The sequence below is a fragment of the Diospyros lotus genome, chromosome 14 (assembly GCF_014633365.1).
Source record: "Diospyros lotus cultivar Yz01 chromosome 14, ASM1463336v1, whole genome shotgun sequence".
NCBI classification, from domain to species: domain Eukaryota; kingdom Viridiplantae; phylum Streptophyta; class Magnoliopsida; order Ericales; family Ebenaceae; genus Diospyros; species Diospyros lotus.
The window spans coordinates 7523505-7550503 of NC_068351.1; the positions used below are offsets into that span (position 1 = coordinate 7523505).

The 26999-nt window shown below is 36.0% G+C and overlaps 1 protein-coding gene across 2 annotated transcripts; it reads left to right on the forward strand.

The window, feature by feature from the left end:
- Positions 1–166: 166 nt before the first annotated feature.
- Positions 167–26820, forward strand: LOC127790881 (protein ZINC INDUCED FACILITATOR-LIKE 1-like). 2 transcript variants are annotated; one of them, XM_052320609.1, is made up of 17 exons: positions 167–436; positions 790–830; positions 2996–3056; positions 3143–3245; positions 3375–3477; positions 6810–6863; positions 6942–7004; positions 8302–8351; positions 8444–8519; positions 18559–18765; positions 21465–21552; positions 22805–22890; positions 22988–23095; positions 24050–24094; positions 24206–24294; positions 25362–25405; positions 26455–26820. In XM_052320609.1, the coding sequence occupies exons 1-17, from the start codon at positions 235–237 to the stop codon at positions 26553–26555; spliced, it is 1521 nt and encodes a 506-aa protein (XP_052176569.1). In that variant the 5' UTR covers positions 167–234; the 3' UTR covers positions 26556–26820. The 2 variants fall into 2 exon arrangements, with proteins under 2 accessions (XP_052176569.1, XP_052176570.1); XM_052320610.1 differs by lacking the exon at positions 790–830.
- Positions 26821–26999: the final 179 nt, after the last annotated feature.

Genomic DNA, 26999 nt, shown 5'->3' on the forward strand with positions numbered 1-26999 from the left:
GCAACGCGTGGAAGAACAATTTGTTTCGAGTTGGAATACGGTTTGAATTGGAACACAAAGTGAACTCGTAATTTTGAATTATAACCTGGCCACAAAGTTTTACTTTCAACTGGATTTGGCATAATTTTTGTTTCCTCCGACCGTACAGGACCCCCAGTCTTGTTGAATACTCAACGTAAAGTTTGCGTTGGGATGGATTGACACTACAGTAAAAGTTGACATGGTGGGTATAAGATGCCCGGAGGGCCGTGGCCTTTTTTTACTCAACTCACAGTGGGAATGGAAGAGCACAGAGAAACTTTGTTGCTAAAGAACAGGAGGCAAGTTTCTAACCAGGAGGAATGCCCAGGTTGTAAGATTGATCAGCTCAAGGACTCCAGCCCATATCCGCCATTCAAGCATTTCTTCTTCCTATGGATTGTTACCCTTTGTGCAGGCAAGTTCTCTCCCCCTTTCCTTCTCTCTACATGTGTATGAATCTCCTCAAAACATATTTCAAGGCTGATGGGTTCATACCCATGTTCAACTACTTGTAACATGGCTAATGAGGCTATTATATGATGTAAAGTTTAAGTATGGTTAAGCGGTTTCTGTTATTACTCAAGGATATATTTTAGTTGAACTATTTTAGCTTGTTCCGTTTTCTTGTTATGTTCCTCACCGTATGATGCTTGGCTATGCTTCGTTGATATGAAAGACTGTTTCATGTTCTCCCAGCCTTTTGTTTGTTTTCCACAAACTTCACCCTAATGTTTTTTATTTTTGTTTCTTGTGGTGTAAATTGTACAGCTTTGCCAATATCATCCCTTTTCCCTTTCTTATATTTCATGGTATGTATTCTACTCTTTTGGATCTCATTTTCATTTATTCCTGATAAGCAATTTGTGCTACAAAATATAAACATCGTAGACTTTTCCCTACCATTCCCATCTAATTATTCACTTTCTTTTGTTCGTGTCATTACGGCCATGGAAAAGCTTTTGCAAAATGTTTGAATTTTTTTGGGAAAAGGACCGCTGCTGCAAATGCAGAATTGGTTGTATTGAGATTGATGGTCACCTAAATAAGCAATGCTCACTTCTCTAATTACTTCATGAATGTGAATAGTTTGTAAATATTCAAACTGGCTGCATCACCTTCTGAATTGCTAGTATTTCAGAGATTTATTGTGTCCTTTGTGTTTCACTACCCATCAGAACCTCCAATTCTTTCAATGTTTTTGTCATTATCTGCTGAAATTGAGTGCTGCTTGAGTCATCATTTAAAATTTTCAGTGCAAAGGCTTTGGTACTGGATGGAAGTAGATTGTGTGACCAGATTAAATAGAGAAAAGGAAAGGATTATTTGTCTGAAGTTTTTTGTATAAAAGATTTTTTAAAGACTCTTAAAGATGTAGGATTGGCAAGGTTTGGATGAACATATCCGTCCAGTCTGTTGGCTTCTTCTATAGCCTTTCTTATAACTTGAACTTGCTACTCTGGGGTCAGTCTTTTAGGAATAGGGCTATAACTTTTTATCCACACATGAAAGGAACATTTCTGGAACAGAATACATCACAAAATTTGATATGTGATTTTTGTTTCATTATTTCTATAATGAAGCCTTGGCCCAGTGGCAAGGCAGAGGCCCTGGAAACTTAAGAGGTTACAGGTTCAGGTCCTGCAATATGCAGGATTTTCTTAGAATTTTTCCTTCCAACTTATTGCTGGCTTATATTTGTATTTGTTATTTATGAGTTGTAATATGAGTGCTTTAATGAGTATATTCATGTGATTCATGTAATTGAGATTGAAATGTACTCGTATCCATAAAAAAAAAAAAGAAATTGTCAATAACAGTGGAAATGATATTGGATTGATTCCATCACGTGTATAACTTTACCTGACTATATTCTTTCCAATGATTATCTATAGAATCCTGCAAAATAAGAAAAATTAAGACTTTGTGACCTGGAGCTACAATGACAAATTCAGTTGAATGGTTTATTAGTTGAGGAATTTCACTTGTGATATTTCATGAAAGCATTTCAAGTGAATCAGGATGGTCCTGTCTTAAATAGTAAATCCTAACTCTACATAAGCTCGTATGTCTCACCACCTGACGCACTATGTTACTATTTAAGCTTATGAGCCTCAGCACTTGATGCACTTCTATGTTACTATGTAAGCTCATATGCCTCAGCATTTGATGGACTCTTACAAACAATTTGAAATATAGTGGGCAAAAGCAGGTCCTTCATCTTCTCCTTGACATCTAACTTTTGCAGTACTGATCGTTTTGTTGTAGTTTTACTGTATATTACTGTTTTAAGTAGATTAATAATTCAATTTCTGTTTCCTTTGCAACAGTGAGTTTCTCACTTTGCTATTTGAAAACCCACACTGCCTACTTCCTTTTTAGGAACTCTGACTGACCGATCTTCTAAACTAATTTACATGCTTGATCTGAATGTTATCAATTTTTTTTTTTTTTTTTGTTCTGGGAATCTAATAAGACACAATGATATCAATTTATTAACCCTGGGTCTTCTATAAAAAAGGTCTAAATCACACTCCTAATGTCCACTCTGTTTTGTTGTTGACTTAAATTTCTGTTGTTAACATGAAAATCTACAGTCAAGAACCATTGAATATGCTCTTAAGACTTAAGTGTGTTGCACATGATAAAAGGAGAATACAGGAAAACGCATCCATTGCACGTTGACTACCGCAACTACACTAGTGTCTTGTGAAAAGAAGCTTATCTTTTATGATGTTTTGGTTCACAGGGAGTTCAATGGAAACAATATTTTTAATCAAAATGTATTAGCACCCAAGAGCCACTTATAATTAAATTTCATTTGTTTTGTTCTTTTAGCTTTTACTAACTCAAGTGTGCATTGCACTATGGATCTTGAGAAGCCTTTGTACTCCCATCTTTTGATAATGCATGTTTTTGGTCATCTATAGTCCTGACCTTATAGTGATGTGGAGTGTTTCTTTATAACATCCTACAGATAAGGGACTTGCATATTGCAAAAAGGGAGGAAGATATTGGTTACTATGCTGGTTACGTTGGTGAGCATATTTTCTGCATACATTTATTTTGCATCTTCTATCTTGCTGAGATCGTTATCCCTGTTTTTTACCTTTATTTTTTGAAGGATCATCATTTATGTTTGGAAGAGCTTTAACTTCTGTTCTATGGGGAATGGTGGCTGATCGATGTGGTCGAAAGCCTGTCATAATGTTCGGCATTATTGTAGTGTTAGTATTTCTGAACATCTATATCTGAATTGCATAATAATCAAAATTTCCTTGATTTTTTTTAGCTAGATTCAATTGATACTTATCTTTTGTCTGCTTTTCCATCTTTTCATCCGATGACCATTACAGGGTTATATTCAATACTCTCTTTGGCCTTAGTACAAACTTTTGGATGGCAATTTCTACAAGGTTTCTTCTTGGAAGTTTATGTGGAATACTTGGACCTATGAAGGTATATAATATTTTATGTCACAATTATTACTATTTGTGCTTGTGTTTATTGTGTAGATATACAATGTTATCTTCTGAAGGGAAGGTGTTCCACAAGGTGAATGCATAAAGCAAGTAAGGAGCATGTGTGTGCAGTGCTTTATGCAACCTTATAGGTCCCTTAAAATGGTTGGCAACACTGTCTAAGTAAAGAAGTCAGTTCCAATTGATGGCCTCTTCACAATGTAGACCATAAGAATAGTAAGTGCAAGTAAAAATTCCAATGTCAAAATTTGGTAAATGGAGAAGCCAATTAGGACCTGGTGACATCAGATTTTTTGTTGTGACAGAGATTGACTTTATGGTTATTTGGGTTAGTTATGCATCTGGTAAGTTTTATTTATGATTATCAATATTTGTGAGACAAAAAGGTGTGAATACTAAGCTCCGGTTGGAAATCAAATATATGGAGTGCAAGTTTACTAAAATTAGAAATTTGGATAATATTGTGGTATGAATAGAAGATCAGGTTACGAAAGGTCAGTTCTGATATCTCGAACTAATTGTTCAAGAACACAAAAATGATTTTAAGGATACTACTCCCATAATTAAGGCAGGAGGGTTAGAGTGGAGAAGTGCTCCTAGCATTTTATGAGATTGTGAAATCATTGAACATTAAAAAAAAGAAGTTATAATCTGGACTAACTCTGTTGTATGGCATGAAATGTTGGGCAACTAAGTGCCGACATATATAAGATACAAGAATAACTAAGTTGAGGATGTTATGACGGATGTGTAGCTATAGAAGAAAAGATAGAATTAAAATGAGATTATTCATGATAAGGATGGAATGTTGCTTATTAAGGATAAGATGTGCATGGCACATTTAAGATTGTTTGAATATGTGGGATGAAAACCAATAGATGTGTCTAAATAGAGAGTTGATGGGAATGGAAGAAGTTAAGAGGTTGATGAGTACCGAAAACTGGATGGGAAATTCTTTGACATGACATAGTATGTAATGTACTTATAGAAGATATGGTCATGGATGTAGATAACTAATGAACTCTAATCCATGTAACCAACCTCGCCTAGTGCGTTAATGTTTGATGGTGGTTGTTTATCAATATCTCTTTGGACAAGGGTGTTTTAGTCATTTCATAAATTTCTGAACTTGAGCTTTATGGCCTCTCCATAGGTCACAGTTCATGTCAAATCATGTGGCCAAGTAACCATATAAATATACACACAGACATGTTATAAAAAATTTAATTGGTTTATAATTCTTGATGTCAAATTTTGGGGTCCTGGTCTTTCTGTTTTGTGGGGATCTCTTCACTCTAATGCAACTCTTATATCCCACCATTGTAGAAAATATCATACCGAATATTTTATGGAACTTCTGAAATTGTGGGATTGCATGATAGTCAATGCTTAATCTGATGCCTGAAATTGTTTTTCTTCATATGTTTCTTCTTTGCGAATGCTGCATTCTATAGGATTTTAAAAGCTGAAAACCATATCTGAGTAGTCTTTGTTTGACCCTTAACCTTCCATTTTGACAGAGTGTACTCTATACCCTGTCTGATTATACATGCACCACACATTCTAGAACCCAAATCTACATAGTGAAAATTCTCTCAGCACCCAGAGAACACCCTTAACAGCCTGCAAAACCTTCTTTGTTACTCCCAAACTCTTGTCCTTCTGTTATTGGATGGTTAAGAAACCTATGCAACATGGTTAGGATTTTGACCTTTAAAGCACTTCCAATGCTGCTATAAATTAATTCTAGAACTAACTACTTGCAGGATAGTGCATTCCATTCAGTCTAATGATTTTTTTTATGGCAGTTAAGATCTTACTGTCACGACCCCAAGGATATAATAGTAATTGTATATTACATGTCTTTCTTTCTTGTTGTACTCTAGTGCTGCTGTCCATATTGTACCTTTCAGTTTACAACTAACTGAAAGTTAGAGAGCCTATAAATAGGCTAAATCTTAGAGGATGGAATGATTATTGAATGATATCAGAATTCAAGTTATCTCTCTCTCAAATTTCTGTCTGATTTCTCCCTATTCTTACTCTCTTTCTTTGTTCTTCCTATCTTATTCTCTCTGTTCTTCTGAATTCACTCTCCCTTTCTATTCTCCCATCCTTGATTTCTTCCAATTTCCACTAAAAACCCTAGGCCAAGGTTAGATCCCTGTCACTTACTTTTGCGGGCTTACATCCGAAAGCCACTTTCGATGTTGTCCTTTGTAAATCAATTAGTTTGTCATTATCATACTTAATGCCAATTATCTGGTGGTACTGTGTTTGTTGCATTCTCAGACAGCAATGATTTCCTTGATGGTGATTTTTTTTGGTATGAAAATTGTTTATCAAACACACCAAGTTGTGAATTCTATATTATGGTCTCTTAAACTTGTTTGCTAGTCTTGTAAGTCCACATACAAGTATCTGTAGTATTAGAGGTGCAAATTGCTGTAGATGATTGTAGCTTGAGCACAAAAGTTAGATTTGAGAAAAGCAAGTAGCTAGCTCAAGTAGGCAAGAGTGAGCTTTAGGGAAATATGTCCTAATAGCTAGTTTAACCACCACTCAATACCGCTGAGCAAATTGATGTAGATTGTCCCAAGATGGTCTTATAGCATGGTACCTCAATGAAAGATCAAGGGCCAATTCAGTGAACCTCTAAGTTTCCTGATACATATAGGAGTCAGTTTAACAAACTTTAAGCAGATCTGCCGTCATATTGCCTTCCATGACTTCTCTGATATGCTTATGTGGTCTCCTACAAGTTAAAGAGCTACAAAGAGACACGGGAAAACCATGAGCCTTATGATTATACTCACTTGACTCCCAGGATTTGAGGGTCAGTTCTTGATGTCAATTAGCCTGTGCATGAATTTGCAGACTGTGGTATTTCATAGTGTTGTGTTCATCTTCATATTCATGGAAGATTGAAGTTGAAACAGGTAATCTAGATGACTCATGGGTTCTTGGTAATTTTTATGACCCAATGCACAGATAAGATCCTCCTTACTGTTAGCTCTAGTGTGTTACCTTCGGGGCAAACTCACAAGGGACAATAATTTGCTCATTTGGCCAAGACTTTAGACTTCTCAGTGCTACTTGATTGGATGAAGCTATGCAATAAAAATCATCATTTGTATCAAGAGCTGGTTAAATTCTATATGGTACTTATTGCACTGAAGAAACTTGTTCTGTGGTCCTGGCCAATGGTTTTTCCCTAATTATAGCGGGCTTGTGTATTTTATATGTCTTGATTATTAACTGACTTATGGTTGCATTTCCCTTAAATTTTCATACTTGAATTGTGACCAGGCATATGCTTCAGAAGTTTGTCGCAAGGAATACCAAGCTTTGGGAATGTCAATTGTAAGAAAGTTTTATGATATTCTTGTGGATGCAAAAGGTATCCTGTATAATTATTGTTGAATATCTTTCTAATATCAGGTAAGCACATCATGGGGCATGGGGTTGGTAATTGGTCCAGCTCTTGGAGGTTTTCTTGCACAGGTGCCTGCTCTTTCTTTAAACTACTTGTTCCTAAGAACAAAGAGATGTCTTGAAAATGAATCTGAAACTTTTAAAGACATTTAAAGAGGACTAGTTACAGGGATCTGACATTCCATCTGTGAAGGCTCTCTGGCCTTGCATGATTTTCCTAACCAACCAAACCACAATGCATATGTACAGTGTAATTTGTATTAGAATACCTGGATTGTTTTGTCATAGCTCAAGATATTTGTGACAGTAAACAATTAAGGAAGTAGCAATCACATAAGGTTCAAATATAAAAAGTTATCTCTGCACGGCTGTTTCCACAAGGTGGGTATTCTTAGAAAAAGAATTAAATTTTAGGTTGAAAAGAAATGATATATTATCTGTTTATTTTTTGGTCGGAGGGGGTTGGGATTGGTAGCCGATAAGGCTGCATTATACTTGTGTTGTCAAGTTTTGACTCTTGAACATTCTGATGGCCATACTGGGTGAATACAACCAATCAGTCTACAACAAAATTGATGACCATGTGTCTGCTCTCTACTAAGATCCTACAGATTGGATTTGGATACATTTATTGGTCCCAAAAAACAATTATCGAACTCTAGGGATTTAAACTCTCAGGTGTTATGTCTAGTTGGACAAGGCCTTGGTCAGCCTGTCAAAGACTCCACGTAGTATAACAAATTTTGAAGGATGATTTGACAGCTTGTGGATCAGGCAATGGAATAGCTAGAGTATATGATTCTTGTGCTCTTTCTCCTATTTTCCATTCAAAACCTATATTGTCTATTGTCTCGCTTATTCCATTAGCAGAACTATGTCTGGTGTCTGGAAACCTTATAACCCTGCATGTTTTTTTTTTTTTGTGTGGTTATTTTATTCCACACACACCAAAACTTCCCTCAGAGAAGCACACATAAAGAGACCAGGAATAGGAGTCTTAACTGTCCATTGTTGGCGTACTTAGATCGAGAGACTTGGCACATCAAGAAGGCCTTCACCACTCTGAAAAGTCAACCTCTTATGACAGGTTGGGTTGTTGATCATTCTTCAAAAAGACGTGGAGCAAGATATTCATATCTGTTAGTGTGTTCAATTTCTTGCACCTCCTTTAATGGTCCTGTGTAAGGAGGAAATCCTCTCCACTTTTGTGCTGTTTTGTTTAAATCAAATCCAACTCAGAGAACCAATCCTTTGACAACCTTGATTTTAGTTCTTCTACTCTTTTGCTTTTGATCTTGTTAACTGACTTTAATGTCATATACTCCCATATTTAACCCGTTATTTTGAATGGAAATTCATATTGCAGCCTGCAGAAAAATATCCCAATCTATTCTCAAAGGAGTCTATTTTTGGAAGGTGAGTGTTTGGCGTTTTCTCAATGTTTTCCTCTTAAATTTCCTTCTTCTTTTAGTTGTGCTGGAGTTTTTAAGACAGATTATTTGTTCTAGGTTTCCATACCTGTTACCCTGCCTCTCAATTTCTCTCTTTGCATTGGTTGTATCCATCATCTGTTGTTGGCTTCCGGTATGTTCCTAAATCAAATTTATTTATTTTTTATGTTCATTTTATCTGCTCTTCCAGAATGCTACATTCAAACTTGTAAGTTTTCACTAATATGTAGTCTTTGCCTTAACTTTGGTTGCTTGTGATCATTTCCTAAAAATAAGAACCAAGTTGCAGACAGTTTGTATTAGTTGTATTAAATGTCATCACAATTAAGCTAGTTGCATATAGCTGTGGTTATGTCATGGATGTTACTATATGATGCAAATGCTGATTCTAAAATAAAAAGTGATTGCAAGATTTGTAATGACATTGAATTAATGGATTATTAATAGTTCTTGAGAAACACCTCTCATGAATTTTTAACTATTGGCATTTTGCAAAAATAAAATTGAATTCTAATTTTTAATTTGTCTTAGAAATGAGTAATGGATGAACTCACTAAACCTATCTAGGAAGAGGTACCTTGGTATATGCTATTGGCAGATGACGTTGTCTTGGTGGACAAGACAAAATAAGGTGTGAATATTGTTAGAAGATACCGGGATTCAATTTAGATTATTCAGAGATTCATATGCCCGAGATCTATATTTCCATATGTCCATATTCCTTTTCTAGGAGATCCTATCTTGACCCCCTCTTACCAGCTATATACTAGGTTGTATGTGTTTCCAAATTATAGTAGAACATATTTAGGAAATTGCCTAACTTAGGGATTAGTTTTCTTCATTGATCAATTGTATATAAGTAGTGTAATACTATCTTAAGAAGTGAGATTGGATGATCGGTTACTCTTGACATGGTATCAGAGCCCTAGGTTCATATTCTTGGAATCGGGCATTGGCTTTAGTCTTTCTTTTGGTTGAAGCTGATATTGACATCCGATCCATTTTAGTAGCTCCCTAAAACCTAGAACCATGATAGACACAACTAAATAAAATAGAGATACCTTTTGCTAGAAGCAATGGCACAACCTCAGGTGGGGAGTTGCCGAACATTTAGGCAGCATATAGACTGAATGGAATGAACTATTTGACGTGGTCTCAGTTAATCCAGACATTTCTGAAAAGTAAAGGGAAGTTGAGTCACCTACTTGGAATCGGGCCTAAGAAGGGTGATCCTACGTATGCAGCCTGGGACAAGAAAGATTTGTTGGTCATGTCTTGGCTATGGAACTCCATGTTGCCGAAGATCAATGACACGGTTATGTTCCAAAGCACTGCCAAGGAGATTTGGGATGCAGTTAAACTCATTTACTCCAAAGTCCATGATGCTGCTCAGATTTATGAGATTAAGACAAAGGTGGCAGCTACCAAGCAAGGGTCTCTGTTAATCACCAAATACACCAATCTCTTACAAACTTTGTGGCAAGAGTTGGACCACTATCAATTCATTTAGATGAAATGCAATGATGATGTAGCTATACAAAAACAATTTTTTGAAAAAGAAAGAATCTATGATTTTCTTGTTGGCCTAAATCTAGAGTTTAATGCAGTTCAAGTCCTTGGAAAGGAAGATCTTCCTTTCTAAATGAGACGATTGCAATTGTGCGTACAAAGGAAAGACGAAGGGGAGTGATGCTCGAGGCTTCTTCTACAGATAGTTCAGCACTTGTAACTGTGAAGAGTTCGGGCTTGGACAAGCAACCTAGAGAGGATAAGAAGGCATCTGATTCATCAAAAATGAACAATAAGGACTCCTTATGGTGCAACTATTGCAAGAAGCCTTGTCATACCATAGAGAAGTGTTGGAAGCTCCATGGCAAGCCTCCTAAGAATGGATAACTAAGAGGATAGGGGCAAGTTTATGTGGCCAGTAGCCATCAGGCTATTGAAGAAAAAGTTCAATAACAGGTAGATTTAGTGAAGCTCAACTGGGAAGAGATTGAAAAACTAAGAAGCCTATTGGGGTCATTGGAAAAGAAACTAGGGACTGGTACTTGGACCCTGGCCTTTACAGGTATATCTTCCTCTTCTCATGTCTTTCATGCTTCACATATAACTCTCCCAAATTCTCAGATCCTTGACTCTGGAGCCACATATCATATGACCTGTTCCTCCCACAGATTTATATCCTATACACCATTTCCTAGCACAAGGAAAATAATCGTGGCATATGGATCATTAACAATTGTGGCCGGCCAAGGAGATGTCCTTATAAATAGTCACCTCACCCTTAAAAATGTTCTCCATGTTCCTAAGCTTTTCACCAACCTCATGTCAATCCAAAAACTTACCACATATTCCAATTCTAATGTTATTTTTCATTCATATTTCTATAAATTTCAGGAACAGGGCACGAGAGGATGATTGGGCGTGCTAGAGAGAGAGAGATGGGCTTTACTATCTTGAAGATCATAGTGGACAGGTTAATAAAGGGAGAGTTTCCCCTTTATCATTCCTAGTTGAGTCCTTCAAGTCCTATAAAGATAACTTGTGGCTTTATCGCTTTCGTCTTGGTTATCTCTCTTTTAGAGTTCTTAAATTAATGTTTCCTTCATTGTTCAAATGATTAGATGTTGAGGATTTCCATTGTGATGTGAGTGAACTAGCAAAACACAAGAGGGTTTCATTCCCTATTTACTAATAAAAGAAATTCTCTTCCATTTACCTTAGTCCACAGTCCCCTCAATTGTTCCTAATATTTATGGAGCTCGATGGCTTGTCTCCTTTGTTGATGATTGCACTCATGTGGTTTGGTTATACCTTTTGAAAGCGAAATCTGAGGTGTGCACCATTTTTCCTATCTTCTACAACATGGTCAAAACTCAGTTTGGTGTTGAAATAAAAAGATTTCGTTCTAATAATGCCAAAAACTATTTCAATCAGTCTTTGTCTTTCTTCTTTCATGAAAAGGGCATAATTCATTAATCTTCTTGTGTCCATACTCCTCAGCAAAATGTGGTGGCCGAGAGAAAGAATGGTCACCTTCTAGCTATTACAATAGCTCTCCTATTTCAAAACAATGTCCCGAAACAATATTGGGGAGAAGCAGTTTTGACAACCACTCATCTTACCAACTAGCTACCCTCAAGGAGTTTTGAATCTCATAGTCCAATCCAACTCCTCACCAAATTCTTTCCCGGGTTCAATACCTCCAATGGTCTTAACCCCAAAGTTTTTGGTTGCCTATCTTTTGTCCATATACACACCCCGCATAGGGGAAAAATTGATCCCTGTGCCCTCAATGCATCTTTGTTGGGTATTCTTCCACTCAAAAGGGATATAAGTGTTATCATCCACCTACTAAGAAGTTTCTTGTCTCAGCTGATGTCATATTTGTGGAAGATCATTCCTATTTTGATCGTCCTAACTTCAGGGGGAGACTTCCTCCTTTGAAGACGAGGACATGGATCTATTTCTTCTTGACTTTCCTTCTTCTCCTTTGGTCTCTAAGGACTCACAGGGCATGATTCAGGGGGAGCAACCACCAACTTCATCTTGTCCACTACAGGTGTATTCAAGAAGAAAAGCTCTAGCCCCTATGCAGGCTACATCATCTGAACCGGGTACTGGTATTGTTTTCCCTACTACTAGAACTGACCAAGTCACTGAACCTTTAACTGACCCGGATACAAATGACCTTGATAATCCTGATCCCAATGACCTTGATCTTCCTATTACCTTTAGAAAGGGAACGAGAACTTGTACTAAACACCCTCTACACTTGTTCATGTCCTATAAAAACTTGTCTCCTAGGCACAGAGTTTTTCTCACCAGCCTAAACACAATACCCATACCTAAGACCTTTTCCAAAGCAATAGACAATGAGAATTGGAGGAGTGCCATGGAGGTAGAGATGACAACACTGGAAAAAAAATCAAACTTGGGAGTTGGTGAAATTATTAAAGGGTAAGAACCCGGTAGGATGCAAATGGGTGTTCATAGTGAAGTATAGATTTGATGCGTCATTAGAAAGGCACAAAGTAAGGTTAGTTGCTAAGGGATATACACAAACATATGGGGTAGATTATCTTGAGACATTTGCTCCAGTGACTAAAATGAACACTGTAAGAGTGCTATTGTCTTTGGTTGCGAACCTAGGCTGGAAATTATAACAATTTGATGTAAAAAATGCATTCCTATATGGCGACTTAGAGGAGAAATCCAAATGGAAATACCGCATTCAAAGATAGGGGAAGATGTAGTATGCAGGTTGAAAAAGGCTCTATATGGACTTAAATAATCACCAAGAGCATGGTTTGGATGGTTCACCAAAGTCATGCTTGGTATGGGATACAAGCAAAATCAAGGTGATCACACTTTCTTTGTTCATCACTTGGCCACAGGGGGAGTAATTGCATTGCTTGTATATGTGGATGATATTATAGTAACTAACAATGATATGGAAGGAATGAAAATTTTAAGAAGTTGCTTGGTCAAGGAATTTGAGATTAAAGAACTGGGCAGGTTGAAATATTTTTTGGGTATTGAGGGTTGCTCACTCTAAGTAGGGAATCTTCATATTCCAACATAAATACATACTTGGCTTGTTGACCGAAATTGGTAAGTTGGGTAGTAAGGTTGTTGATACACCCATAGAACCCAATCACCGACTAGAAGACGTCCTAGAAGATGGTGCATTGGATAAAGGTTCATATTAGAGGCTAGTGGGAAGGCTTATTTACCTCTCACATACACGAATGAACATTGCTTATGCAGTGAATGTGGCTAGTCAGTTCATGCATAATCTTAAGGAAACTCATCTAAAAGCAGTGTATAGGATTCTACATTATTTAAAGGGGACACTAGGTAAAGGCATATTGTTTAAGAAAGGGGGAGAGTTGTCTCTTGAGACCTATACTAATACTAATTATACAGGGTCAGTTATTGATAGGAGGTCAACATCGGGGTATTACACATTTTTAAGAGGTGATCTTGTGACTTGGAGAAGTAAGAAACAAAGTGTTGTGGCCTGGTCGAGTGCTGAAGTAGAGTTTAGATCAATAGCTTTGAGAGTATGTGAATTACTTTGGATCAAGATACTCTTGGAAGATCTAAAACTCAAGTGGAGAGCACCTATGAGACTCTACTGTGATTATAAATCAGCTATTAATATTGTTCATAATCCAGTATAGCGTGACCGAACAAAGCATGTTGAAGTGGATAGACATTTCATAAAGGAGAAACTAGATAGTGGCTTGATTTGCACCCCATTTGTGCCTATTGGTGATCAACTTGCTAATATCCTTACAAAAGGACTTCCCAACTCTATGTGCCAAAGATTATTGAGCAAGATTGGAATGCAAGACATTCACTCACAATCTTGAGGAGGAGTGTTAGAAGATACTGGGATTCAATTCAGAGATTCATATGCCCAAGATCTATGTTTCCATAAGTCCATATTCCTTTCCTAGGGATCCTATCTCGACCGCATCTTACCAACTACATTCTAGGTTGTATGTGTTTCCTAATTACAGTAGAACATATTTAGGCAATTGCCAAACTTAGGGATTAGTTTTCTTCATTGATCAATTGTATACGAGTTGTGTAATACTATCCTAAGAAGTGAGATTGGATGATCAATTACTCTTAACAAATACTAAGCTTGAGATATGGAGTAACACTTGAGAATCTAGAGGTTTTAAGTCGAGCAGATTAAAACTGAATATATGAAATATAAATTTAGTACAAGTTTGAGTGTGGACTATGTTATAATGAAACTTGAAAAGTAAGTTATCCCAAGAAAGGGTCAGTTTAGATATCTTGGATCAATAATCCAAAAAGATGGAGAAAATAATGAGGATGTTACCCATAGAATTAAGCCATAATGGTTAAAATGGAAAAGTTCGTTTGTTGTTCTAAGTTATGATAAGATTCTATTAAAGCAAAAGGCGAACTTTTTTTAAGACAACTATGACTAGCTTTGTTGTGTATGTCACAAAATGTTGGGTAGCAAAGCAACAACATATGCAAAATATGAGCATAATGGAGATAAGGATGCCATGATAGATGTATAGTCATACAAGAAAAGATTAGATTAGAAATGAGGTTATTCATAATAAGCTCAAAATGGCTCCTATTGAAGATAAGGTGTGTACTTAAAAAAAAAAAAAAAAGAAAGATAAGATGTGTGAGATACAATTAAGATAGTTTGGTCATGTGAGAAGAAGGCCAATAGAGACTCCTATGAGATGAGTTGAGTTGAGTGGATGCAGTGCAACAAGTCTTCAGCAAAAGAGGCAAGGGAAAACCAAGAAAAACTTGGTGGAAGATTCTTAGGTGTGATATGAGTTATGAGGGGCTTATAGAGTATACGGCCATAGATAGAAATGATTGGTGAGTTGAAATTTATGTAGCCAACTCAACCTAGTGGGATTAAGATTTGATTTGTTTTATGTGGCGCCCCATAGTCCTGCGACCTTTCTGCGAGAAGCTGCAAGGGAAAATCTTATGCTAGCTATAATGTTTTTGCATTCTCATGACCTATCTCAACGTGCATGATTTTCTTTCCCAACCAAGTCAATGGCAAATCTGTAAGTTAGGATAACTAAGTTTCCCATTTTGCTGCATAGAACCATGACTCAACATCTTCTTTTTGGCTAATTTATCACCTTAGTCATTACTATTTTTACTAGATCTCTTGAGATGCAATCTTACACTTGGTTAAGCTACATGAGGCTACCAAAATTATGCAATACTTCATTCTTTCGTGGGAGTTTATTCATTATTGAAGAAGTTTTGGACTTTAAACTCCTTACCTATTATTCGGATTGGACACATATTTATATTACAAATGGTAGATGCTTATATGGAGACAATTACACACATAAAAAGTTTTCCTAACTATATATTTTGTATGAATGAAATTGCCTTTATATTTTGCCTAATTGCCTAACTGTCTATATTTCTTGTACACGGTTTTCTACACACCCCCTCAAGCTGCGCTGTAAATATTAAGGAAGCCCAACTTGGATCTTCACATCTTCAAATTAAGTCTTTGGTAGATCCTTTTCCACCTTTAGTTTTTCTCTTTATTAAGTGTGTGTCTATTTAGGTCACTTTGAACATGTTGAGTTGCTGCCAATATCTAGTTAGAAGACTGAGATATTGGGTAACTGAAAGGTCTCCTTGACAACGCCTCTATTGTGTCCTCAATGTTCGAATACGTCTCCGGCATCCTATATTTCTTGCATCATCTTGTGGAGGATGAAATTTACTTCGACTTGCTGTGTCTTCAGTGTTGGAATTCATCTCCTTTGTGGCATCCTAGGTCCCTTGTGCCATCTTATGGAGGATGAAATTTACTTTGACTTCCTATGTCTTCACTAATAGTAGATTTATTTTATTAGTATTACACCAGCATCATCCTTCAATTTCTCTGGAGATACGACTGACAAGAACCGCTCTTTCAATTTTTCTAAAGGAATTTCACTTTCAATTGCAGCAGCTAGGGCTACGACTGCCCCATCTTGCATGTAGGCAACCTTCCACCACGATTTTCTGTTTGATTATAGAAAGGCCTTGCTGTGTGTGAATCGCTTCTAAAAAATAGAAGAAAATGCTATTTGATGATGCCCATAATTATTGGACTAAGGAGAAGAAGTCAAAAAAACCGATGATGATGATGAAGAAGAGCAATTCGAAGGCAAATGCTTGGATGAAAGAAGTGTCGTCATCTCTTCTTCCCCAATTTTATTGATTCTCCTTCTCTATATTGTATGATTGAGAGATCCCCTTGATGGAAATAGCGAAGCTTCTTGTATGAAGGTAGAGTTCCACGTTGAGGATGGGTCAAAGGGACATTGGAAACGTCGAGGGCATTGGTTAGATTAGAGTCTTGAGATCTCCCAAAAGCTGATTAGGCTTTAATTTGATCTGTCTCTTCTTTTTTGCGGGATTGGGGAGCGTCGATCGTGACAATTTCCTTGAGATCGATGTCGAGAGTGTAGCAAGTAGTCATGTGGTTGTAATTGACGAGTTTGATGAATGCCTTGATGCAAGACTTCTTGGCGGTCTTCTTGGTTGAGTCCTTGCGAATCACCTTCTTAGGGTATTCGGTGATGCTGACAAATGTAGATGCCTTGATGTGAGACTTCTTGGTAGTCCTCTCCGCCTCTTCTGGTGTGAGCAACCATCCGTCTTCTTTGTGAAGACGACCGATGCAACTCTCCACCTGCAACCAACTGCCTACATCTACCATATTCGATATCGGAGTGCGCCTCTGTGCTTCGCCCTTTCATCTTCTCAGACGACAATGATGGTTGTTTGGGTTTTGTGCTACAAACCATTTTGTCTTCCTTGTCGATCTTCATTTTGCGACCTTTCACTTTCTTCAACATAGCTTCATGATTGTGGTCAATTATCGCTTCGATGGTGATGGTTGTGATTGCAGTTAAGGGTGACGGTGACGGTTGCAGCTGTGGCTATGGTGATGGCGGACGAAGATGAAGGAGATGGGGTAGTGGCCGATAATGGCAGTGTTTTTTTTTTCTCTCTCTCTCTCTCTTTGAACTCACTATCTCATTGCTCTGATACCGTGAAGAAGTTTTGGACTTTAAACTCCTTACCTAATATTCGGATTGTACACATATTTATATTATAAATGGTAACTGTTCATATGGAGCAGTTACACAGAAAAAAATTGCCTAGCTGTATATTTTGTATGAAAGAAATTGCCTCTATATTTTTCCTAACTGCCTAACTATCTATATTTCCTGTACACGGTTTTCTACAATTATCAAGACTTACAGATACATCATGCAAAAATCACAAGGCTTTTCTAACTTACCTTTAGCATTTCATCAAAACATGAAGCTGATCACATTATAAGGCAATTTCCTTGCATAATACAACTCAAGTTTTCATTTCTTATGACCTGTAACAGATTTGACAAAGTTCATTCAAGTTGCATTTACATCATATACATTGAATGCACAAATTATCCCAAATTTGTAGCTACATACAAAGTGTCAAAATTCATCCATTTGTTTACAATGAAATTAACTTGCTTTTGAAACTACACACAGCTAGGTGGCTACAACCCCTCACAAACTTTACAAAAGTTCCAAACATATTCTAAAGCCAATTCCATTTTAAACTTCACTTTAGAGGTTTCCTTCAAAATCCTGTCTTCAAACTCTAGCTGGCTACCTCTTGAGACACATGTTTTAAAATATGTGGTGAGCTCCTTAGCTCAGTGAAAATCTACATGCAACGCATCACACACACATGCCATGAGTTTCATGCTTATGATATGCGATGCTTTTCATGTATTTGCAAACATATGCAATCGTCAGAAATACTCCTAAATAATTTTACATATGAAGACTGCATACACATGCCATCAGAAATCATATAACATAGGCTAGGCGCAAAAGCACTTAGTCAATGTCAAGGGCAAGCAATTACAAGCACATTCTTGGTAATAACTGAGCCACTCGTCTTTTTAGTTACATCAGCTGCAAGTAAAACCTTTCTTGCGATTTATAGTGTCAATTCAGATTGGTTATGCTAGTTCTTCACTTCAACTGATACCATAGCGACACTTTGAACTTTGAGCAGTTTCCTTCAAAATGGGTCTACCTCTAGGGGTGGAGTAATTTACCTAATAAATATACCAAGGGAAGATTTGGAGTCCTTGAGGTGATGCATTCATTACAAAGAAACAACTTGTTAGTAGTGACCTGGTTTACTGCACCAAAATGCCATCCCAGCTGCTACAAGGCTTGTTGGCTTTCAAAGGAATATAATCTTATGGATGGAAAGTGCCAGCTACATGAACTGGCTTGGTTTGTGGAGGTATATGCGATTTTCAGCTTTAGTGTAAGGAGAGACAAGAATATCTTAATGAGCTTGAACTTCATCCCTCCCCTAGTCTGGAAGACTGTCTAGCTTTATCATGTCAAAGTTGATCTTAACAAATACTTGTTTGTTGGTCTTGGTGCAATGTACCAGACTACTCTGCCTGGAAGCTCTTCAATACTTGAACTATTTTGGGTTCAGGGGAATGTGTTAAACATAATACTTCTGATTATTTCTAATTTCTTCTTGTCTGTAATATTAAGAGCTCAAAGAATTTATGGTCTTATTTATTTATTTATTTTTTTGCATCGTTGTAGGAAACACTACATAACCATAATGGCAAGGGTGATTCATGCAATGCATTAGAAGCCGCCACAACAGATGAGTCCAATGCTCTGGAAGGCATGAAAATTTCTGGAGGAAATATTTCAACTTCATTTAAAAGCCTTCTTAAAAATTGGCCCTTGATGTCATCTATCATTGTATACTGTGTTTTCCAGCTTCATGATATGGCCTACACAGAGGTATTTCATGTCTAAGCTTTTGGTTGATTGAATAATTCGACTTTATTCATCTTCTCAACTCATTAACTTGTCTTTTTATTTCTCAGTGGTCATTGTTGCTATATTCTCCTGCTAGGGTGATTAATTTATTTGTGCTCAACTGTTTTGGAGTGGACATATTTCCTAGATATAACTTATACATTGCAGACAATTTAGTGCAATTTAATGACCACTTTTAGAATATTTTCCTAGTTGATGGAACTTTTTGATGCCAAGCTTTTATGACATAAGTTATTTGCCATTGGTTTTCCAATTCTAGCTTCTTGTATGCAGTTTGATGTTAATGAAACAATTATAAAATGCTGAAAGTTGAAACCATGATACGTGGGATTATGGCCAACTAGTATCACATGCCTCACACTAAATATGTGGTTTATGCATAAATTCTTGGGGAAGAAATATAATTTTTGTTGCTTTCATCTTTTCTGAAATGTTCACAGACAAACACTGCAAAAATAACATTTTGTAGTTCACTTTAATAGTGTATTCCAAGCATATGGAGGTGTGGGTGCATCTTTCCTTGTGTTATCATGAGCATCATGGTTGAGCCAATGAAGGCTCCAATTGATGTCAACAGTTCCTCTTTGACATATAAAAATAACGTATGCACACTGAAATTTAGTGGTCAATATCATCCAGTTGCATTATCACAGTTGACATTGTTCACGTGAAATTCTCTAGCTTGCATCTTTCAAATAGAGAATTGATATGTTATTGATGTTTAAAGTATTAAATCCATGGTAGCTAGATGCCAATTGATATGATGGTTTATTGAAAATGAAAGGCATCTTATATTATATGGTAATTGTTAGATTGCTCCTCAAATTGCAACCAGATAGAGATTGGTGCAATCTCTTCTGGTGAGCATAATATGATTAAGAATTTCTCTCTTAGTAATCCTGTGTTTACTAGTGATGGGGATAGAGGTAGGAAAGTCGATCCCATTGGGATTGTTGCCTACTGTCTATAAATTGGTGTGGCTTAATAGAGTTATACACTTAACACATGCACATATATTATACATAGAGAGAGCCCCACAGCCAGATAAACAGGGTCCCCAGATTGTGACAGACCAGTTATGTGGAGTAGAGAGGACTATGAGGGTTTTTCAGTTTTATCTGTGCAAAAATGTATTTTCATTGAGTTTAGTGGATCATCCCATTGTTGTGGGATTGTGGATGTAGGCATTGAGGCTGAACCAAGTTACCAATTTTGTGTCAATGTTCTCATTATTTGTGTGTGTGTTTGCACGATCCAATCCTGACAGTGATAATATAGAAATCATGGCTTCACGAATTGTATTTTCAATTTTATAGTGATAAGATTAAAAAAAAAATATTAAGTTTTCATTTTTGGAATTACCTTTTGACAGATCCCACTTCTTTTCTTCGGAAAATGTAAACTGGTTTTTTCTTTTCTTTTTGTTTTTTTTTTTTTATCCTTATGCTCAAGATGGTTTAAACTCTTATACACTATAGCAAAAAAAAATCATGTAAACAAAAGCTACTATAAGATGATATTGGAAGAGCTCAGATTGGATCCACAAAGGGCATGCCTATAAATTTTTATTGTCCAGTGTAAAGTGAATATTTAATTTTTTTTTTTAATGTCCTCATTCAAATTCTTGGGCAATAATTAAACCATATTTGAGGAAGAATACAATTACAACAACAGGATGGTTTAAACTCTTGTATACCATAACAAAAAAATCATGGAATCAAAAGGTACTATAATATGATATTAGAAGAGCTAAAATATTGGGTCCACAAAGGGCCTGCCCATGCATTTTATTGCCCAGTGTTAAGAGAATATTCGAATTCTTTTATTATCGTCATTCAAATTCTTAGGCAATAATTAAACCATATTTGAGGAGGAATGCAAGGACAACAACAAGAAGATGGTTTAAATTCTTATTCACTGTAATAGAAAATTCATGGAAACAAGAGCCACTTTAAGATGATATTAGAAGAGCTAAGATATTGGGTCCACAAAGGGCGCACCTGTACATTTTTATGTCCAGAGTTAAGAGAACATTTAAATTCTTTTATTATCATCATTCAATTTCTTAGGCAATAATTAAACCATATTTGAAGAAGCAGCCCTAATTCCACTACATGTGGTCACCTATATGGATTGTAGCTTGTCAATCATCTCTATCATGAGCCTATCTTCTGTAAGGCCCTTATTTGAGAAAGAATGCATGAATGCTTTTTTAGATATAGTGCATATGTACTACAAGGCACTAGATTAAATGCTAGTTAGTACATGTTGTAGATATAGGCACTGCAACTAAATAGTCTCTTTCAGCATGCACATAATCATGTCTTTTGTCAGATATAAGTACGAACAATATAATGTTGACAATCTGCTTTGGCCAGTCAAAATTCAGTATTTCTGTGCAACTTCCAATTAACATGTAACAATGTATTTGTGAAATCATCTTTAAGTTTATCATTCAAGGTAAGGTATTTGCAGCATAAGCACCACCATATGAGGAGCGTGAATGCATCAATTCATGATGTTTAATTTATATTTGGTTTATTGTAATGCATATTCTTGTTCATATCCAATGTTTCCGACCTGCAAGGTAGCTCATTATTAATTGGTCATATGCTGCTGTCCGTTTGTGTGTTAGTAATCTTTTGCAACCATTTTTCTAGATATTCTCATTGTGGGCCGTCAGTCCAAGGAAGCATGGGGGATTGAACTATACAACTGCAGATGTTGGTGAAGTCCTTGCCATCTCAGGTATTCAGTTAGATGTCTACATTCTTTGCAAACAAGTCCCTTTAATATATATATATATATATATTCTTCCAGGCATTTACTTTGATATTGTTAAACCTTAGTTTAATACTGGGAGACAATTTATTCTGCAACACACAATGGCAAGAAGATGTGTCTTGGCTCAAGGAAAGTAAATTGTGGAGGATGTCATCTCTTGGTGCATTTTCTGACTGAACGAAACAAAATTTATGTAATTTATTAGAAATTAAAGCCTTGACATAGTCATCAACATGCTGATATTTTCAACTAAGTAATTGTTATCCACAGTCAAAACGAATGGAATAATGGAAGAACTCTAGTTCTCTTTAATTTTCTGCATTCCATGGGAACAAAGAGAATTATTTATATAAGATCCATAAAATACAGAACAAAACAACCACCTGGAATTTGTATGAACTATAAAACAGTTCCCTGGTGCATATTCTTTAACAAAAATCACGGTATAGTTTGCTTTTGGCGTGCTTCAGGTTACAGTTCTAAAATGAGGGACTGCTGCCTTTGAGAACTTCATATCAATTAAAGCATTATGGTTAATCATCGTTGAATTTAATTTTAAAGATAGCAGGCACTAGAATGTTGGGCAGTCAAATACCAGCATGAGCAAAAGACGAGTGTAGCGGAGATGAGGATGTTAAGATAGATATGCGGCCATACAAGGAAGGATAAAATTAGAAATGAAGTTATTCGTAATAAAGTAGGAGTAGTGCCAATCGAGGAGAAGATGAGAGAGACTAGATTAAGATGGTTTGGTCATGTGAGAAGGAGACCAAGAGACGCTCCTGTGAGGAGAGTTGATGAAATGGAACAATTAGTCAAAAAAAGAGGTAGAGGTAGGCCCAAGAAGACTTTGAGAGAGACATTAAAGTTTGATATAAAGTGTATGGATCTAAATGAAGATATGTCAAAAGACATAAATACATGGAAGTCTAGAATTCATGTAACCGACCCCACATAGTGGGATAAAAGCTGGATATGTTGTTGTTGTTTTTATAGCAGGCACTAGAAGTAACTTTTTTATATTAGAAATCTAGAGTATCAATTCAATTGCAAAGAATTTTTTTTACCATGAATCAGTTGGAATTTTAAAAAATAACAACCAGAAAATTCATATATTTGTTACTCTGCTAAAGTTTGCATCTATATGTAATATTTCCTTCAGGACATTGGATGGCTGACACCTTCTCTCTCTCTCTCTCTCTGTATAAACTATTAGGTTTTGCTCTCTTATTCTTCCAGCTACTTTTGTATCCCTTGGTGGAGAGAAATTTTGGGCCAATAATGGTGTCCCGTATTGGAGCAGTATGCCACTACCGATCCTTTGCTATTCAATCCATTTCTACTTCAATTTTCTTCTGCTGCTTGTGTTAATGTTGTTTATATCTGGCTCTAAATGAAGGTTTCAACCATACCATTGCTGTCCAGTTACTCATGGATAGCTATGTTATCTGGACCCTGCCTCTTCTTGGTAGTTAGTTGTGCATCTGTATTAAAGAATGTATTGTCGGTAAGTGCTAAATCAAACCTCAAAATTCTTTCTTGTCACCATGATGTTTTCTGACCTCTTCTGCCTGTTGTTTGTTAGTTGTGCATCTGTATTAAAGAACTTATTCTTGGTAAGAGCTAACAAGACTCAAATATTCTTTCTTGTTGCCACTAACCCTAAAGGATAAGAAGATGCAACCGTTTATGAAATCTGAGTAATAGGCAACTTTCCACGTCAAATTTATAAGAAACTCTCTTTTTTTGTGGGGTGCTAAAAAAGGGTAGGAGGGGGCACCAGGTGCTGGCAATCCTACATGGATTTAACCATGACAACCTCTGTCTGCTGAGGAACCATAAGGCGTGTGGGGAGCTCAAATGGTCACAGTTTGTTTTGTAGAACTTTTTCATTACTATCTACCTGAAGATTCAAGACGTTCCAACTTCTCTGAGATTTCCCTTATCTAATGAAGAAAAAAAACTATAAAATTTACACAAATATTTTCCAGCTTTAGGGACACTCCTGCTTTCTCCTAAGTTTCCTCCATTCGATGAAGTGGATAATTATGCAGTCTACATTAGCATGTCTGATTTCAGTTACTACTAAGTGCTTTGTGTTAGAACACTGGCTCTTGTGGACATTCTTGTGCCAACCAAGAATTTGGCTGGACCTTCTTATGATACATATATAGAAAGTGCTGCTTTTCTCTGATTTCACTAAACAGGTAGGAACTGAAATGTTAGATGCATGAAAAATCCTAATTTCAAACCCATGCAAATATTTTGGAGTATTTCTTTTGGAAAAGTAGAAAATAATTGCCATTCACATACTTGTCTCTAGGAAGCATGATTTGAGATGGCACCATAGTCTCAACAAACCATTGAGCCAATTTCAAATTTCAACTTATTCCTGCTTATCTTGAAAAAAAAATTCTTGTATAGATTTTTGTTTCTCTTAAACGTGCACTCTAAACATCAGGTATCTATTACGACGGGATTGTTTCTTCTACAAAATAGGGCTGTGGTAAGTTTCTGCTTCTATAGTTTGTCTTCTTGCATAATTATTTCAAATCAGTACTTCTGGTCCATAAGCATGTCTTCTGTTGTTTGGGTAACTGTTTAAACTTAACTTCAGTCACAAGAACAAAGAGGAGCTGCAAATGGCATTGCTATGTCTGCTATGTCTCTGTTTAAAGCAGTTGGTCCAGCCGCAGGAGGTGCACTGTAAGTTTCCCTTAAAGTAACAATTTCTCAGTCCAGTTATATATTGCTTTAATGATTTGTGATCTATTTAATATTTGAATGAGAGACACTATAGTTATTTAAAATATTTAAGATGAGGCTGATTTGTTCTTTGCTTGCAATCTATCTCACAATAGTTCTAGAGATTCAGATGGGTCTGCAAACCAATGTGTACTTAACCTATGTTGCAATTTAATTTCATTTCTGACCACATCCAACATCCCTAGCTGTGTAACATTCTTATCAACACTTGAAACATATTGCACCAATCATCATAGTTTTCTTTCATCTTCTTGTTGCTTAATTTTCTTACCACAGAAGTTGGGCATTTCATTCCTCATTTTCTCCTTTGTGAACATTCAAATGGAGGATGTACTGCATTATGTATAATCTAACTATTAGAATTAAGTAACCGTCATTCTCAATGGAATTATCTGACGTGAGCATTTGGAATGTTCTCATAATCTTCTGCTCATGCATATGTAGGTAATTTTTTGTTCTTTTCCTCTTCTTCTTCTTCCGGCTGTATGAAAAAATAATCATATAATGTTGTTGTCTACATAGCTGAAGAAAAAATATCTCCCAGATTTGATGGCTTTGCTTTTGTACAGATAAGATGCTTCCCTTCTCATCTCCCAACAGACCATAAAAATGGTTAAAACTTATGTACTAATGGCTTTTCATGTGACATAAGTGTTGTTAAGTCAGTTCATGCATTTGAGCAGTAATTTGTATGTGATTAATACTGGGGTCCATTTAGGATTTGTCAGAAAAAGTATTAGGATGTGTTTGATAACATGGAAATTTCATGAAAAATGTCACATTTGAGGAATTGAATTTCATTTTTACTATTTGACACACTATATTTTCCATGGAATTAAAATCTATGGTACAACCCTTTAAAGCATATTTTGGCCTATTTTCTATGAAAATTTGATTCTAAGGGGGTGGTGGTTTTTATTTTCCATAGAAGTTAGAAAATATCTTCTTTTCCAACTAAATGAAATCAAACACACCCTTGTTTCATTCACGAGTCTGCCTTTTTGCAGGTTTTCTTGGGCACAAAAGCGCCAGGATGCTTACTTTTTCCCAGGTACAATACAAAGGCCTAGGAACAGTCTTTATATATGTGTTTGTTTTGTGTGCGTGCTTCATCAAATATTGTTAGAAAAAATATTTTATCTCATATTTCATATGATGGTTTAGAGAATTTTTTTTGTTACAAATTAATTTTAAAATATTTAGTGGAAAAAATGAGTAAATAAATTAGAAAGACAAATTAAAAATCATGAACTAGATTATTAATATCCAAATCTGCCTAAAATTCCACAGAATTTTTCTTTTAATTAAAGAATCTTTTAGATAAACCAATTAAAGAAATTGATTTTCAGATAATTTTTTAGCTAACATTTTATTCGCTAGTCATTCATAGTTCAATATCTTAATTGAACAGGGAAAAATCTAAAAGATTAAATTAATTTTATTGCATTAATAACAATGAGTGAGCAGTATCTGAAAAATAAACATGATTAATTTACAATTAAAATGATTCTAAAAGAGTTTATTGAACAATCGTAATTTTAAAGACTGTTAACAGAAATCAATAACTGTTAAAAGTAAAACCTCTACCCATCACTCTAGAAACACTTCAACAGGCTCATCAAATTATCATAAATAGATGTGAATTAGAAACTTCTAGATCAAAGTTCAACCTGTATAGTCACCCCGACTTGCTCTTGAAGATCAAAAGCTGATCCAGTCGGCCGACTGGATCAGCCTCCCTCTGTATCTGTGTCCAAAATAATTAAAAACACAAGCAATCTCTCCTTTTTTTAACTGTCAGATGTTATGCTCATGCTATGTTCTTTCTAGATTATAGCTAGAGCTTAGCTTATATACTTCTTTTTTGTATCGTGGGGGGTTTGTTAATTGCCTATTGGATAATTAATTTGTATTACACTAAATTTTCAGAGCTCTCTATAATTTGGAGAATTTAGGGTGGGTTGTGGTTATTACGTATGTTGGAAGAAACTAAAACTGTTGTGGATCTCATGTGAATCATATTAACTAGAGTGAGAAAAATGGTAAGATCCAATCCAATTATTTGTTACCTAAACAAGTTCTCCTTCTGGATGAATGCAGGATACCAGATGGTTTTCTTCCTCTTAAACTTGGTCGAGGTGCTCGGCCTGCTGCTCACCTTCAGACCCTTTTTAGTTGAACCCGATCTCTCCTGCACCTAGCTAGCTAGCTCCCCCTCGACTGACTCATCCAAGTACCTTTGCAGACTTCACTGGAATATAAGAAACACGGCGAAAGGCTTTGGGTGCCGTGCCCAGCCAGCCTCTTGAATTATGTATGATGCTCTTAATAACATACACCCTTCCCATGCATCAATTCTACTTTCTAGAATTGAAGTTTGTACTTAGTGGGAATGCATCTAAACAAAGAGGATCCCCAACACCTAACAAAAGCTAACTTAGTCATGGAATTGCTTTATTTCAACACTATTTTGGCTTATCTATCCGTAAGAGCTTTTTGTTCTTTGAGACATTAAAATGATAAGATAAAATTATATTAAAATAAAATTTAAATATTTTTTAAATCAAGATATAAAATGATCAAGGTAAAATTATTAAATATTTTAAAATTTTTATTAAATTATTTGTTAAATTTTTTAGAATTTA

Excerpts from the sequence above, each read along its gene's own strand:
- LOC127790881 (XM_052320609.1), top strand. The coding sequence starts at position 235 with ATGCCCGGAGGGCCGTGGCCTTTTTTTACTCAACTCACAGTGGGAATG. Across the intron at positions 437-789 it reads GATTGTTACCCTTTGTGCAG|CTTTGCCAATATCATCCCTT; the intron begins GCAAGTTCTCTC and ends TAAATTGTACAG. Across the intron at positions 7,005-8,301 it reads TTGGAGGTTTTCTTGCACAG|CCTGCAGAAAAATATCCCAA; the intron begins GTGCCTGCTCTT and ends TTCATATTGCAG.